This window comes from Dermacentor variabilis, chromosome 4 (assembly GCF_050947875.1).
Source record: "Dermacentor variabilis isolate Ectoservices chromosome 4, ASM5094787v1, whole genome shotgun sequence".
In the NCBI taxonomy this organism is placed as follows: domain Eukaryota; kingdom Metazoa; phylum Arthropoda; class Arachnida; order Ixodida; family Ixodidae; genus Dermacentor; species Dermacentor variabilis.
Genome location: NC_134571.1, coordinates 31,854,307 through 31,870,435, shown reverse-complemented (window position 1 = coordinate 31,870,435; position 16,129 = coordinate 31,854,307). Strand labels below are relative to the sequence as shown.

At 46.4% G+C, this 16,129-nt stretch overlaps 1 protein-coding gene across 1 annotated transcript in view; it reads right to left on the bottom strand.

The window, feature by feature from the left end:
- The window catches only part of LOC142578881 (lysosomal alpha-glucosidase-like), a 47,721-nt gene that overhangs the window by 16,769 nt on the left and 14,823 nt on the right, over positions 1-16,129 (bottom strand). The window contains exons 5-12 of the mRNA XM_075688552.1: positions 13,133-13,298; positions 11,828-11,924; positions 9,133-9,371; positions 8,201-8,332; positions 7,981-8,091; positions 6,349-6,465; positions 4,736-4,935; positions 4,264-4,397 (exon numbers count right to left, since the gene is read on the bottom strand). Of these exons, the coding sequence (XP_075544667.1) occupies positions 4,264-4,397; positions 4,736-4,935; positions 6,349-6,465; positions 7,981-8,091; positions 8,201-8,332; positions 9,133-9,371; positions 11,828-11,924; positions 13,133-13,298 (1,196 nt within the window). The remainder of the gene's footprint in view (positions 1-4,263; positions 4,398-4,735; positions 4,936-6,348; positions 6,466-7,980; positions 8,092-8,200; positions 8,333-9,132; positions 9,372-11,827; positions 11,925-13,132; positions 13,299-16,129) is intronic.

The following is a 16,129-nucleotide window of genomic DNA, read 5'->3' as shown; positions in this document are numbered from 1 at the left end:
CAGCTGTTGAAACGCCGACTCGCAGTCAGCAGTCCACAAGTATGGGGTGTCTGTGAAGGAGAGACGTGAGGGGAGAGGCAAGCTGTGCGAAATTCTTGATAAAACGTCGGAAATATGAACAAAGGCCCAAAAAGCTTCGCAGATCTTTCACCGTTTGTGGCTGTTGGAAGTCGCGAACCGCTGCTATCTTTTCAGGGTCTGGTCGTATGCCGTCTTTGTCGACCAGAAAGCCTAGTACGAGGGCTTGACGCTCACCGAAATGACATTTCTTCGTGTTTAAAATAAGGCCAGCTTGCTGGATACAGTCAAGAACGATCGACAGGCGCTGATTGTGCTCGTGAAATGTCCGGCCGTAGATAATGACGTCGTCTAAATAGCACATGCAAATTTCCCATTTGAGTCCGCGGAGCACGGTATCCATAAATCGCTCGAATGTCGCTGGAGCGTTGCATAAGCCAACGGGCATAACGTTGAATTCAAAGAGACCGTCAGGTGTCACGAAGGCTGTCTTCTCCTTGTCTGAGGGGTGCATGGGAATTTGCCAATATCCTGACCGCAAATCAACAGAAGAGAAATACGACGCGGAGTGGAGGCAGTCGACGGCGTCATCTATTCGTGGTAGGGGGTACACGTCTTTCTTTGTGACGGTGTTTAGGCGGCGATAGTCCACACAGAATCTCCATGAGTTGTCTTTTTTCTTGACTAGGATCACAGGAGCAGCCCAAGGGCTAGATGATTCCTGGATCACTCCTTTCTGTAACATTTCTTCGACCTGCTCGGCGATGACTTTTCTCTCTGAAGGTGAAACGCGGTAGGGCTTCTGACGAATTGGCGTTGCTTGCCCTGTATGGATGCGGTGTTGCACACGAGACGCCGGTGGTGTATGGGACGCTCGTTGGCCTTGAGCAAAATCAAACACTGTGGCGTAGCGAGCGAGCACAGCTTCCAGCAGACACTGCTCACTAGAAGACAGCGACTTGTCAATCATGCGCTTAAAGTCAGCAGAATTATCATAGATGGAGTCGGGGTTGGATTTTTTTTCGGCAGTTGACATTTCGACCGTTCCGACGCTGACAATGGCTTGTTCATCAAAACTTGCCAGTTTAAGTCCTAGCGGCAATGTTATAGATTGGGTTGAAACGTTCACTGTCCACAAACGAGTACAACCATCAGTAGTAACCACGAGGGAGCGAGGGACTATCGCATTTTTCTTGAGCGCATTGTTATAATCGGGCTCGGCTAAACCACAACAAGAACCTGTACGAGGGCGAGAAGTAGTGACAGGTACAAACATTGCAGTCTTAGGGGGCAAACACACATCTTATGACACGGTGAGAACGTCGGCGGCATCACTGGTGCTATCTGTCATTGAAGTTCGCGCGTCGCGGCGAAGAGAAATCGCGCCACTTCCACAATCCAAAGTTGCCCCCCACTCACGCAAGAAATCAATTCCTAAAATAATGTCATGCGTTGTACGTGCAAGCACAGTAAATTCACTTCTAAATGTCTGCTCCCCTATCATAACTAAAACAGAACAGACCCCAAGTGGGCGTAACATTTCCCCGCCAACTCCACGAAAGGTAGCGTTCCGATCCCAAGAAAACATAACTTTTTGTCCAAGACGATTTTTGAAGGACAGTCTCATAACAGAAACTGCCGCCCCAGTGTCAACTAAAGCAAAAGCACTCACATTGTCAACTAAAACGCACACTTTGTTTTTAAACAATTTTACACAAGGGGGTCTTGATGAAGATGAACATATTGCGGCCTCACCCCCGTCGGTCGCACCAGCTAGTTTCCCAGCGGCGGCGGTGATAACGAGCGACGACGAGGTGATGGAGAGCGTCGTTGTCGTGTCGGTGGTGGTGTCAGGCTGCGATCGGAAACGGGGGAGTCACTGCGGTTTGCGCGTCCCTGCTGCAGCCGCTGGAAGGAAGTGGGATATGGCCAGGGCTCATCAGCGGGCACGCGGGGCGTGTAGGAATTAAACCGTGGAGCACGCTGCTGGCGGCGGTGGCAATACCTAGCAATGTGTCCAGCCACACCGCAGCTGTAGCAAGTGCGGGAGTCGCGGCTTGTCGCGGGTGACACCGGTGACATGGGTGTCATGGGTAGAAACGCACTCTCAGGCTGGTTGTAGGAGGGAATAGCCCGCGGAACAAATCGTTGTGGTGGATCTTGTCGGCCTCCCAGACTTGTCGGTTGCGGTGGCAAGTTGCTGCTCTCCGTACGATCAGCATAGGTCCTGCGAGGTTCTCGGAAACTCTGAGGTGCCCAGGTGGACGGTGGCACACGAGAACGATGATCAAATGCACACTGATGGCACACATGAGCGTCGTCAACAACTTTAAGGCGTTGAAGCTCTTCTTTAACTACTTGCCGAATCACTGAGGAGAGGTCGTCGTGGGTTGGGACGGACACACTTGCAATAGTAGTAACATTGTCCAATCGTCCAAACTTTGGCCCAATCCTTCTCATTTTCAGCGCTTCAAACGCCCGGCAGTGTTTCTTCAGATCAGACGGAGTACTAAGATCGTCCTTCGTTATAAGAAAATTATAAACATCTTCAGCGATTCCTTTAAGCAGATGTCCTACTTTGTCTTCGTCTGTCATGGTAGCGCTGACGATTCCGCATAATTTCAGAACAGCCTCTATGTACGTTGTACACGTTTCGCCACGTAATTGAGCTCGTCGGGAAAGCGTCTGCTCAGCCTTCTTTTTCTTAGAGATTCGGTCCCCGAAGCACTTGGTGAATTCTTCTACAAAGTTATCCCAGCTTGTTAGAACGCTCTCGTAGTTTTCAAACCAGAGGAGTGCGGTGCCAGCGAGAAAAAAAACCACGTTATCGAACTGCTTCGTAGAGTTCCAGTGGTTGTGGCGACTCACTCTGTTGTAGTGTTTAAGCCAGTCGTCGACGTCTTCGTTGGCCTTCCCCGAAAAGGTGGGTGGCTCTCGCAGCGGTGTCCAGTAGCCAGCCTGACCTGCGTGATTGCTGTCTGGTCCGCCGCAGGTGGGGTCGTCATTACCTTCTCCGGAATCGGCCATGTCCGCTGCTTGTGGTCGTAAACCGGCCAAGCGCCTACTCCGTCGGACAGTTGGTAGAGCTAGGTCGTCCAGGATCGTCCAAGATTTACCCCGCACGTCCACCAAAGATGTTACGAATGATGTTTATTTACAGGGTGAAACGGTGAAACGAGGTCCGAGAGGGAAGCTACAGGCCAGGCCCAGCCGGCGCAGAGTACCGCGAGGTCACGCGCGCACACTCTACTTCGTCTTTCTCTGCCTCAGCCGCAGCCGCGCAGTGCTGCGACAGTATGTTTGATTGGTACTAAAAGTCTTACTTTTCCTGGTCTTACTACAGCACTCGCGTTGAGCAAGATTTTCGTATCTGCATGTACTACGCTAATCAATACTAACCCAACATGACCAGTGCATTCAATAGTTTTGTTGTTTGTTGTTCAATAGTTTTTTTTTCTGTGTGTGTTTTCTGTTGACAACGTACTGATTACTTGTATAGCAAAACTCGAAAACATTGGCTCCATCTTATCGATCTTGCAGTTTTTTGTATAACCCCCTTCACATAATGTTGCAATAGGAACCTGTGATATACGGGAATAAATAAATAAATAAATAAATAAAGATATACTACACGGTCTGTCTCGGGAGGCGGCCATTGGCACCTCTGTGCAATTGTAAATACCGTTTTTAGGCCATCCGTATTTGTCCTTGTTTCTTGAACATAACGCACTTTGAAATGGCAGCTCGGATTGAACCCGATGATCGCGTGATCCTGTTATTCAACTTCTTTTATCTTTGAAAACGTTGTACCAACGATAACGGGCATATTTTATTGGCACGTTTAATACTGATTAATACGCGCCACTGGGCAAGTTGATTCGTTGTTCGAATTGAAGAATACCCTTTTGATTGGGCCTTCTATGTGTTCAGTATCCTGTAACCAAACTACACCATTCCAGAGCCATATGAGGACTTGCTTGTGCAAGTCCTCACGTTGTTCGTGGCTGTCAAGCCATTCCGCGACGAAGTCAAGCTAATCTGCAATATCTTCAAGTCTTCTTCTTTGGAAGCATGTGCGATTTTTTTTTATACTGGTGTCGTGTGTTTTGTTACACTGGATGGCTGAGGCAGTGCTGGAAGCTTTTAGTCGATTGCTTGCGCGCAGACCACAGGTAGCATCTGTACTGTCCTTGTCTGTATTGTCTTATATAGCGTTAATCATAATTTAAAATGTTCAATGCTCACTAGGAATGCTGAGTTTCATATCCTCCCACGAAGAGCTGATGTCTCCAGACCAGTGGCCCGACCACACAGATTGTCCTGGTGATGTCGCCCGGGAAATGATGAAGGGTCGTTTCTGGCGGATCTGAACGAGGGCTCTAAGCATGACAAAAATAACAGATTACAGCCTGTCATTCGCATCGTCACTTTAGCTATAGCCATCCCATAGCCATTCGCATAGCCAGCCGGAATCTCTTTTTGGTAAGTGTTATGCGTCATGTAGTCGGAGATTTAGTGCATTGCTTAATAATGCAATGCTTAAATAAACCTACACAGAACGCTAAAGTGATATCACAAAATCTGGCCATCCTTGTTAATTTGCGGACTAACTATATATATGCATACCAGCAAGTTTCGGTGCAACATATTGTCAAAGATTCGCGTCTCATGTAATTGCATACTGCAGTCATTTTGCATTTACTCTGTATAAACATACTTGTACGTCGCTCTGGCCTCCAGCTGGGAGTAGATATTGTGGACATTGTAGTGAGACGAGATGTAGTGCCGGTCGCTCATGCAAAGGGTCTTTGTGCACAGCTTCTCTCCGCCTGGAACGTACGGCGGTTGATCTTCTTTCTGGTTCGGAGGGCAGCCGTCCTTGTGGCCGTCGTAGAAATTGGATGGCTCATTCATGTCCTGCATGATAAGAAAGCGACTGTCGCTGTTTTTCGCGCCTTGATATCAGCCTTGTAGTTCACTGCCGTAGCAGGTTCGTTCGTTCTGACACATGCAAGCGCGTTATGTGTTGTGTACAACGGACCGCACAGACTAGCCTTCTACAAGCACCTATTGTTCCCTTTCGCTCCACAGGGGTTTTCTTTATTTATTTAACCACCTTTAATAAGGTTTCTTTCTCTTTATCTCCATTTTGCTGCACAAGTGAGGGCACCAGAACAGAAGAACGGCAAAGATTCGGCCATTTTCAGTGGCAGAGATATGTAATGTGATCATTTGATGTTTCACTGATATGAAGTTTAAGCGCATTTTCTATACAAATATTCCCGAATGATTACGTCGCGGCGGTTGAAGTTTGGAGGTCTGTCTGTGTGTTTTTGTACAGCGCACTACCGTGAACATTTACGTCCATGTGTAAGTGTAAAGATGTCTAGCTGATGAAGCCAGTGAATTCATGGAAGGGTTCGGAAAAGTAAACTCCACCATTTTGCCCGTAGGGTTGATTGACTGTCGATACAAGAGTACATGGCGAAAACTGTATTCTGGCCGTGAACTGAATCATATGTCATACATAAGTTAAGTTAGCACTCCTCTTTGCAGAAAATGTCGCATAACACAACCCCAGGCATTGAATTTACCTGTATGACTCGGGACAAAAAAGAGAACGACTCAAAACGAGCGCTCATTCTAGGTGGTAGTCAATCCTTTAGTGTTCAAGAAACGTCAAGATTTTGTGTGTGCTAGTACAGGGCAATTTAAACAACAGTATGCTTTCAGAACGCTTTCTGCAAGAGAACGGTTTTTTGCAATTGTGTGCGCACTGACTTCCTCTCTTCACCTTATCTTCCTTTCCTTCTTTTCTCATCCATAATTTTATGGAAACTAATCGGGTGCGATCTTTGCTGATCAACTTCCCTGCCTTTTCCTTTTCACTCATTCTCTTCCATGCACGATATTCGCGCGTGTCAGCTACTTACGACTCTGTGCACTATCATGCTGCAGAAACGCACCAGCGCATTTGGGGCCTTGCACATAGCAGGCATTCGAGTTCAGGAGCCCAAGGTCTTCTCCTCTGTGAAAGGCCTGTCGTCCAAGTGCCCCAACGCTGCTCGAAGGGCACTCCTCAGGAAATTCATTGTTGTCATTAAATTAGTGACGTTTCCTTAGTGCCATGGCGCAGGTGATTACGAAATTAAAATATGCAGTGCTATGCGACAAGAAACTAATATAGATTTCACTGAAAACAGAGCAGTGAACTGCAGAATCGGATCATACTAGGGCAAGAGTTACACTCAGCCACGATATTCCGAGCACCGGAAGGAATATACTTTACCTAATCTTTCAACTGAGAGAGAAAGTGAATGGAATACTCACAATCCAGGCGCCATCGAAAGGAACCTCATTGTGAAACCTGGCGAACTGCTTCATCCAGTAGGCCGTCGCATTGGGGTGGCTGAAGTCAGGGAACACGCTGCTCTTGTCATTCCAAACCTGTCGAGTACAGAATGCAGGGTGATGCTAGAGTAGCTGCCGTTAAATGGAAGCCTCACATTACTGAGTGCGCATTTAGCAGCCCAGCACACTTACACCCTTGCACTTGTTGAACGCAACCTTTCCAAGCTATCTCGCTCATTTTAAGTACAACTTGAAGGCGCATAACATAATATTGAAGAAAAAGTCCCAATGTCATCATAACCGCCTCAATTTACACTGTAAAGCTGGGTCAGTGGTCAGCGTCAGGATTAAGATTAGGCTTTACAACTAGCTGTTCATTGCAATGCCGTTGGCGAACTTCACGCCAGCACCAGGGTCACGGTAGAATCTAAGTTCACAACGCCTTCCATTGCTTCACTTGGCAGAGCAAGATTCAAGGATTTGTGTAACCTAAATATATATGTCCATTGGACACCTCTACTACTTGCCCCTTGGCGGAAAACACTGTGCCTATTGCAATACCGTACAATAATTACTGTATTAAAATCCAGCGATTAAGTTAACGCTCGCATTCTAGACTAAGTCGTTTGTATGTATGCGATTAGAAGAAGAGTTTTGCTCTACGATACTGCAGGAAGTGCTTGGACTCTCGGGGAATTAAACATTGTCAGGCGACTATTGCAGTATGTATTCGCGTGTTGAACTGAAGACTAGGGTCAAATGCTTTACTAAGCAGGAAGGTTGAGCAGGTCGCTATAAAAGAAAGAAAAGTATAAAAGGCATGCAAAGCTAGTTTCTTTTTCTTATCAGAAATAATTTCCAGAAAGGCGTGGCAACTACATACTTTGACTGCATTATGCGCTTTCACGGCCTTCGTCTCGCAGTGAGCTTGCCACAACATTTCTGATGCTTCTAGTGATAATGATTATACCGATAATGATTATAATTATTACTGTTAGTACTCTGAAGACGTACTTAATGTGCAAGCAGGGACGTGTTAAAAACGGAACTGTAAGAAGAGATCACATATAAATTTAAATTGCAATTTCGAAAGCCTTATTTTCTACATCACAATGTTGAAGGCAATCGCAATTCACTGCGAGGCAATCTCATTGTTAGGTGCGAATATTCGAAACTTTTTAATAACAAATTCGTTCAGCCTTCAGAGGAAACCTTGATATTGGGCGTCTTGTAGTGAGCCTTCCCTAAAAATTCAGCTAAGTGGGCTTCACTCGGTGGATAATTGCCCCGATATTTAAGAAGCAATTATTGAACCTATATAAATAATGCAATTAAGACCTTTTTCCTAACAGGTTTGCCTTTGTGACTGAAATATTGGCGAATTGTGCGTGTATTATTAACTAACACTGTTTCGCAGCCACAAGTTTTCTTGCAACGTTTTTAAGAAGCTTAGTTTCAACACACTGAACAATATACACAATTATTTTAGTTCAGAGGATCGCGTCTTCGTAGATCCGGACTCCGAGTTATATCCGGAGTTCTTTCTTTTTTTCAGACTTAGAGCAGCGCATCGACATGGCTAAACGCTTGACTATGGCACCGTACTGATACCTTTCCGTAAACAATGCCACCCGTGATATTTTTGACGAAGATATCCATGGCAACTCCGTCATCGTAAGGAGGGTAGCTTCCGGGTGCTTCAGAACCACTCACTGCGGGATCCTGTGGGAAAATAGACATGTTTTTGATGTATAAGTGCCTGAAACCATGCATCTTCAAACAATATGCTTTCAGATGGGCAAGCATTCAAGGTGCTCGTTAAACCACTTACCACGATGATGACGTAGTGGCGGCCAGAAGCGTGGAGCTCACTGACGAATTCCGGAAGCCCTTCGAACCTGTCCTTGTCGTAAGTGAAGTCATTCCTGCTTTTCATGTAGTCAATGTCGTTCCATTGGGTGTCCTTGTTGTCGCAGAAGAGAAAAGAATAGCATAATTCTGTAGTATTTACGTCACTATTTAACAAACGTTCTTTTAGATTAATACTCCTGTGCATTTGGAAGAAAGCTTCTATGGTGACTCGACGTTCCAGTGCAGGCAGAAAATACACTGGACGAGATCTGTAACCTTTTCCATTTTCTCAAATGGCGTGAACTTGAACCAATGACACTCATGCCACAGAGATTTATGATGCACTAGGCTGTAGAACAAAAGGATGCAAACTGTGCTGGCACCGATATTGCAATGATACTTGCTCATGAATGTATCCCTACACTGTAACAGATTTATTAAACACAGACCTGTAAGCAGACACGGGGAAAAACCATACGTACATCTGTCATTCTCCCTTTCCGCCTTTCCTTTTGATTACAAACACGTATAAGAATGCATAGCCTTACAAATTAAATCTCGTGTGCGTGCTTTTAGTAGCAATTATGTGTCAGGCCTCCCAGTCAGCCCTTTTCGAAAAAGATTTTATCACAATCATGTCACTCACATCTCAAATCCACCAGCGCCTATGCAAAGCAGCTCAGAGGTGAAGAAACCAAAATATCTACGACAAATGTTCTGGTCTCTTTAGGTATTGTCATAGTGCTTGCAAAAGAATTGCACTGCAAAAAAATTTAAAAAAAATAAACCTCACAGGGCGAACGCTGGTCCATGCTGCGCTCCACCATTACATAATGTTCCACCAATTACCCCAGCAGTCAAGATATACTCCCTCTGCACACTCGAAGGAAAAGACACCATTTGTGTAAATACCAGTGGAATTCCGGCCTTGATGTTCATCTCCATGATGTACCTAGTCCGGTTGAGCGTTTTGTAGCCGAAGCGGCACAAGTGGAAGCCCAGGCCCCAGTAGGGAGGCATTGCGGGCATGCCCACGACGTGCTGCAACTGGCTGACCACGTTGGCCGCCGTCGGGCCAGCGAACACGAACAAGTCCAGCACGCCGCCCAGGGCTCGGAACGTGACCGCAGGCGTGGGCTGCAGCACCACCTCTGAAGCAAGAGAGCAGTGGCTCGAAATGTGTCATGGTCATCGTCATTGTTATTATCTGTGTAACGTTGCTTTTTTGTTGTCGATAACAATTATTTAATGACATTGTCAGGAGTATCTTCAGAGCTGTAAGCACCTGCGCATAAACAATGCGTCACAGTAGTCTATATCGGCCTAGGCTTATGGCTTACAAAATGTTGTAGATCCTCGACCGCCGTTTGCTTACGCTCAGTACTTAATTGTCGATTTTGATCGAACGCGCTTTTTAATCCGACAGTTATCGTAGTCTTCATTATTCTGGTATAAGCTCTCACACCTTCCGTCCATGGTAAATCAAGTCCCAGAAATACAAACTGGGCAGCAAGGGCACCCTGCAAGGTTTCGTCATTTCTCCAACGCTCTTTAACCTTGCCCTAGCCGGCCTAGGCAAGAGATTGGATCGAACTGAGAACGTCAAATACACCATATACTCAGATGACGTAACGCTCTGGATCCCCGGAGGTAGCCTGGGATCAATTGAGAACTCTCTATAGAAGCAAGCGATCGACGCGATCGAGGAATACTTCGCTCCCATGGGCCGGCGAAGTTCGCCCGCGAAGTCGGAGCTCCTCGTCTACAAACCATCGAGAAGTGGTCCCAAGCCAATGAGCGAAATCAGAGGCACACACGCCATTACTCTCAGAACAAATGACGGAGGAACCATTCCACACTTCAGCAAAATCAGAGTTCTCGGCATGCTCATTAAGAGCAGTGGCTTTAACGCCGCGGCCGTGGAGAAGAGCGAGACAAAGTCGAATAATGCCTTGAATCTCATACGACGCGTAGCAAACAGACAACACGGCCTTAAGGAAGAAAATCTCCTCAAGCTAACACACGCCTTCGCGCTTTGCCACTTCACGTACGAGGCGGCCATGCACAGATGGAAGGTAGCGGAGAAGGACAAACTCAATGCGCAACTGAGGAGGCTAGTCAAACTAGTGCTGGGAATCCCGAAGAACACCGAGACAGAGCTTCTGCTGCAACTGGGGGGTATTGAAATCGCCGAAGCTCAAGAACGGGCTCAATTGACAAGACTCTCTGGTACCAAACCGGGTAGAGAAATCCTAGCCAAAAAGGTCGTGACACCACAGCAATCGAGAATCTATACCAAAGCGTTCCGACGGACACACGCAACTCCTACACGGTTCGCCCACTACCGCGGAACATGAACCCCGCGCACCATCAACCCAGAAGGCTGGCACGCGGATCATTCATACTGCGCGGCACAGTACCCGTCCGGGAAAGCCACCACGGTCAATAAGCAAGTTCAAGTCACAAACGCTCTCCCAGTCAAGACACACAAGTCCGAGATAATAGAACAGGTCGCCATCGCACTTGCGCTCACAGACCCGACCACCGCCCACGTCTACAGCGATTCACGCTCGGCCGTCAAAGCCTTTCGTAAAGGAGTCATTGCAAGACAATCACTACAAATAGTGAATACATCAGCCCCGCTGCAGCATCACACCATCTGCTGGTTCCCGGCACACCTAGGAGAGATCGAGGACGCCCCTCCCAATCTCAGTGAGATGGCTCACAGGAGTGCGCGAGCCCTAACCCTCCGCTCCGCTGCCTATTCTGGTCGTGACCATCCCAGTGAGAAGCGGGAGCCTCCCTCCACATACAACGAGATCACAAAGCACTTTTTTCTAGACCGCAGAATATACAGCACACCTCACAATAAGCTCACCAGGCCTCAAGCCCTCACGTTCAAAATGCTTCATACCAACACGTACCCCACGCAGAACAGACTACATCACTACATGCCTGACCTACACAAAACATCATGTTGCGAAAATTTCCATAGCACACTAGACGTATATCACTTGATCTGGCCGTGTGGTCGGACCCACGCAAACTAGAATCGAGACTCCGCCAGGCTACAAGAAGCATTACGCAGCACGGACCTGGCGGAGCAGCTCAGGGCAGTCCAGTGAGCCCACGATTCGGCCAGGGAGTTACAACTCCCGGTCCCAACGTAGGAGTAGCCCGCTCTATAGGGCCTTGCGCCCCGTTGCTCGCAGGACCTTTCAGTAAAGTAATTCCATCCATTCATCCATCCATCCAACTCTCACATTGAAAAAACCATGGCTGTTCATGAAGTCGCTGCCTGTCAAATAATATTTATATCTATATATTGGATTCTGGGGTTTTACGTGCCAAAACAACAATCTGATTATGAGGCGCGCTGTAGTTGCGGACTCCGGATAATTTTTGACCCACTGAGTTTCTCTAAGAATATAAAAAGCAGTGGCCGACAAACATTACGGAAATACCAGAAATTTCTGTGTCGTTGGGTATACTTGCATTAAATATGCACTTAAAAACCTCACTGCAAAAATCTGTAAATCTTAAATGTTGGGCCACCACTGGGGACAGTTCATGCACAAGAAGAAGAGACTGAATAGAGGAAACCCACCCAAGGCATTGCTGTTATGCAGGAACACTCCGTATCCCTGCCGGTCGTTGTCTACTCCGAGCAAGAAAGGGTGCGTGCCGTAGATGTTCTTGCCACGCTAAAAGGTACAAGAAGTTTTCATCATCAATATGAGAATGCATCTGCACTTGCACGCGGAAAGACTTGCTGGGGGCCAATTTATACGCGTACTCAAATTCGTCAGTAATATTAAAAAAACACGTAGCTGAAAAGAAAATAACCAAAATGAAAATAAAGAAACAAACGAATGAACTCAGGGTCGTGCTTTCACGTGTAGGGGTCCAGGCGCAAGCATTGTACCACGTATGGCGCATGCGCAGAGTGGATCCTTGGATTTACTATTGCGTTCTTGACGTTGCGAGTAAATTCATCATTCTGATAACGCGCACGTTGCACACACTTTTGTTAGCAAGCGTACGCTTGTCTATGTGTAACTCTCGGGTAACGTAGTTTCATAAACAAGGTAAATGCAGTCTGCCGCTGCTCTGAGCGAGAAACTTATTTTAGGCAGCACTGATACCCACTACCTTGTTTTAGCCACTGTTAAGTGAGGTTTATCGCAAGCGAATACAAATGCATGAAACGCGTGGAAATTTCACCTTTGCTGCGACGAGAAAAAAATATAGCGATTTAAAGTGTTCCTTGTTTGCGAAGAGAAAAATTTGATCGAAATCTCATAAATTACAAGCATTTTAAAGCGATCACCGGAGTCAGATGCCCTTGTGACGATTAATATTCATCGCAGTCGCCGCCTTTCAAGTACGTATGCCCTATAAGAGTACGCTTTTGTTTCATAGCGTTACAGAGATTAAAAAAATAAACTCAATGAAATGTTTTGATATATAAACCTACCATCACGATTTTCGTATTTTATACAATGTTGCACGATGACCTCTTAAGCCAAATCGCCCTTACAAACATGGTTGAGAAACCGCGTTCATGTGCAGGGCAGCGCTAGCGTCTCAAACCGAAGGATCACGCGCTCTCCTTAACCGTGGCACAGCGACCACAGAGTCTGAAAGCTTAAGCTCTACCAAAAAACGTTCGCTCGCAGAACATATAGACTAATGTCGGATAACAATAACGCCTAGACAGCTCGGCCAAAGCCCCCCCCCCCCCACTTCACATTACTTCACTAATCTCATTGATTTATGGTTTCGAAGCTTCCGCGCTCGGGAATCAGTGAGACGGACACGAAACGTGGATTGCTTTGGAACACTACTCGATCGAACGTGTACAACGCCAATACGCTTTCTTTGGATGAGTACTGCGGACGTGAATGCAGACCGTAGGAGGTCGGTCACGGTTGAAGAAGAAACGACTCGTCCAGCTGACGTTTCGGCGAAGGGTCGTCCATTGTTCACCGAGGCCATAAACGTAGTCTGATGGCAAAAGTGTGGAAAGCTGAAGGAACTGGTCAGTGAACACGAGGCGTGACAGGTTCGTGTGGAAACTGGAAAAGAAGGGAAACGGGCGAAGTCAATTTTCGTTTACTGTCTGGCGCTAACGCAAGGCACACACAACACACACGCACACATGCATTCACGTATATATATATATATATATCATCATCATCAGCCTAGTTACGCCCACTGCAGGGCAAAGGCCTCTCCCACACTTCTCCAACTACCCCGGTCATGTACTAATTGTGGCCATGTTGTCCCTGCAAACGTCTTAATTTCATCCACCCACCTAACTTTCTGCCGCCCCCTGCTACGCTTCCCTTCCCTTGGAATCCAGTCCGTAACCCTTAATGACCATCGGTTATCTTCCCTCCTCATTACATGTCCTGCCCATGCCCATTTCTTTTTCTTGATTTCAACTAAGATGTCGTTTACCCGCGTTTGTTGCCTCACCCAATCTGCTCTTTTCTTATCCCTTAACGTTACACCCATCATTCTTCTTTCCATAGCTCGTTGCGTCGTCCTCAATTTCAGCAGAACCCTTTTCGTAAGCCTCCAGGTTTCTGCCCTATATGTGAGTACTGGTAACACACAGCTGTTGTACACTTTCCTTTTGAGGGATAGTGGCAACCTGCTGTTCATGATTTGAGAATGCCTGCCAAACGCACCCCAGCCCATTCTTCTTCTTCTGGTTATTTCAGTCTCATGATCCGGATCCGTGGTCACTACCTGCCCTAAGTAGATGTATTCCCTTACCACTTCCAGTGCTTCGCTACCTATCGTAAACTGCTGTTCTCTTCCGAGACTGTTAAACAATACTTTAGTTTTCTGCAGATTAATTTTCAGACCCACCCTTCTGCTTTGCCTCTCCAGGTCAGTGAGCATGCATTGCAATTGGTCTCCTGAGTTACTAAGCAAGGCAATATCATCAGCGAATCGCAAGTTGCTAAGGTATTCTCCATCAACTTTTATCCCCAATTCTTCCCACTCCAGGCCTCTGAATACCCCCTGTAAACATGCTGTGAATAGCATTGGAGATATCGTATCTCCCTGTCTGACGCCTTTCTTTATAGGGATTTTGTTGCTTTCTTTGTGGAGGACTACGGTGGCTGTGGAGCCGCTATAGACATCTTCCAGTATTTTTAAATATGGCTCATCTACACCCTGATTCCGTAATGCCTCCATGACTGCTGAGGTTTCGACTGAATCAAACGCTTTCTCGTAATCAATGAAAGCTATATATAAGGGTTGGTTATATTCTGCACATTTCTCTATCACTTGATTGACAGTGTGAATATGGTCTATTGTTGAGTAGCCTTTACGGAATCCTGCCTGGTCCTTTGGTTGACAGAAGTCTAAGGTGTTCCTGATTCTATTTGCGATTACCTTAGTAAATACTTTGTAGGCAACGGACAGTAAGCTGATCGGTCTATAATTTTTCAAGTCTGGCGTCCCCTTTCTTATGGATTAGGATTATGTTAGCGTTCTTCCAAGATTCCAGTACGCTCGAGGTTATGAGGCATTGCGTATACAGGGTGGCCAGTTTCTCTAGAACAATCTGACCACCATCCGTCAACAAATCTGCTGTTACCTGATCCTCCCCAGCTTCCTTCCCCCTTTGCATAGCTCCTAAGGCTTCCTTTACTTCTTCTGGCGTTACCTGTGGGATTTCGAATTCCTCTAGGCTATTCTCTCTTCCACTATCGTCGTGGGTGCCACTGGTACTGTATAAATCTATATAGAACTCCTCAACCACTTGAACTATCTCATCCATATTAGTAACGATATTGCCGGCTTTGTCTCCTAACGCACACATCTGATTCTTGCCTATTCCTAGTTTCTTCTTCACAGTTTTTAGGCTTCCTCCGTTCCTGAGAGCCTGTTCAATTCTATCCATATTATAGTTTCTGATGTCCGCTGTCTTACGCTTGTTGATTAACTTAGAAAGTTCTGCCAGTTCTATTCTAGCTGTAGGGTTAGAGGCTTTCATACATTGGCGTTTCTTGATCAGATCTTTCGTCTCCTGCGATAGCTTACAGGTATCCTGTCTAACGGAGTTACCACCGACTTCTATTGCACGCTCCTTAATGATTCCCACAAGATTGTCGTTCATTGCTTCAACACTAAGGCCCTCTTCCTGAGTTAAAGCCGAATACCTGTTCTGTAGCTTGATCTGGAATTTCTCTATTTTCCCTCTTACTGCTAACTCATTGATCGGCTTCTTATGTACCAGTTCCTTCCGTTCCCTCCTCAGGTCTAGGCTAATTCGAGTTCTTACCATCCTATGGTCACTGCACCGCACCTTGCTGAGCATGTCCACATATTGTATGATGCCAGGGTTAGCGCGGAGTATGAAGTCTATTTCATTTCCAGTCTCGTCATTTTGGCTCCTCCACGTCCACTATCGGCTAACCCGCTTGCGGAAGAAAGTATTCATTATCCGCATATTATTCTGTTCTGCAAATTCTACTAATAACTCTCCCCTGCTATTCCTAGAGCCTATGCCATATTCCCCACTGACTTGTCTGCAGCCTGCTTCTTGCCTACCTTGGCATTGAAGTCGCCCATCAGTATAGTGTATTTTGTTTTGACTTTACCCATCGCCGATTCCACGTCTTCATAAAAGCTTTCGACTTCCTGGTCATCATGACTGCATGTAGGGGCATAGACTTGTAGGCATGTAGGCATGTAGGGGCATAGACAGGTTAAGTTTCACAACAAGACCAGCCACCCTCTCGTTAATGCTATAGAATTCCTGTATGTTACCAGCTATTTCCTTATTAATCAGGAATCCGACTCCTAGTTCTCGTCTCTCTGCTAAGCCCCGGTAACACAGTACATGCCCGCTTTTTAGCACTGTATATGCTTCTTTTGTCCTCCT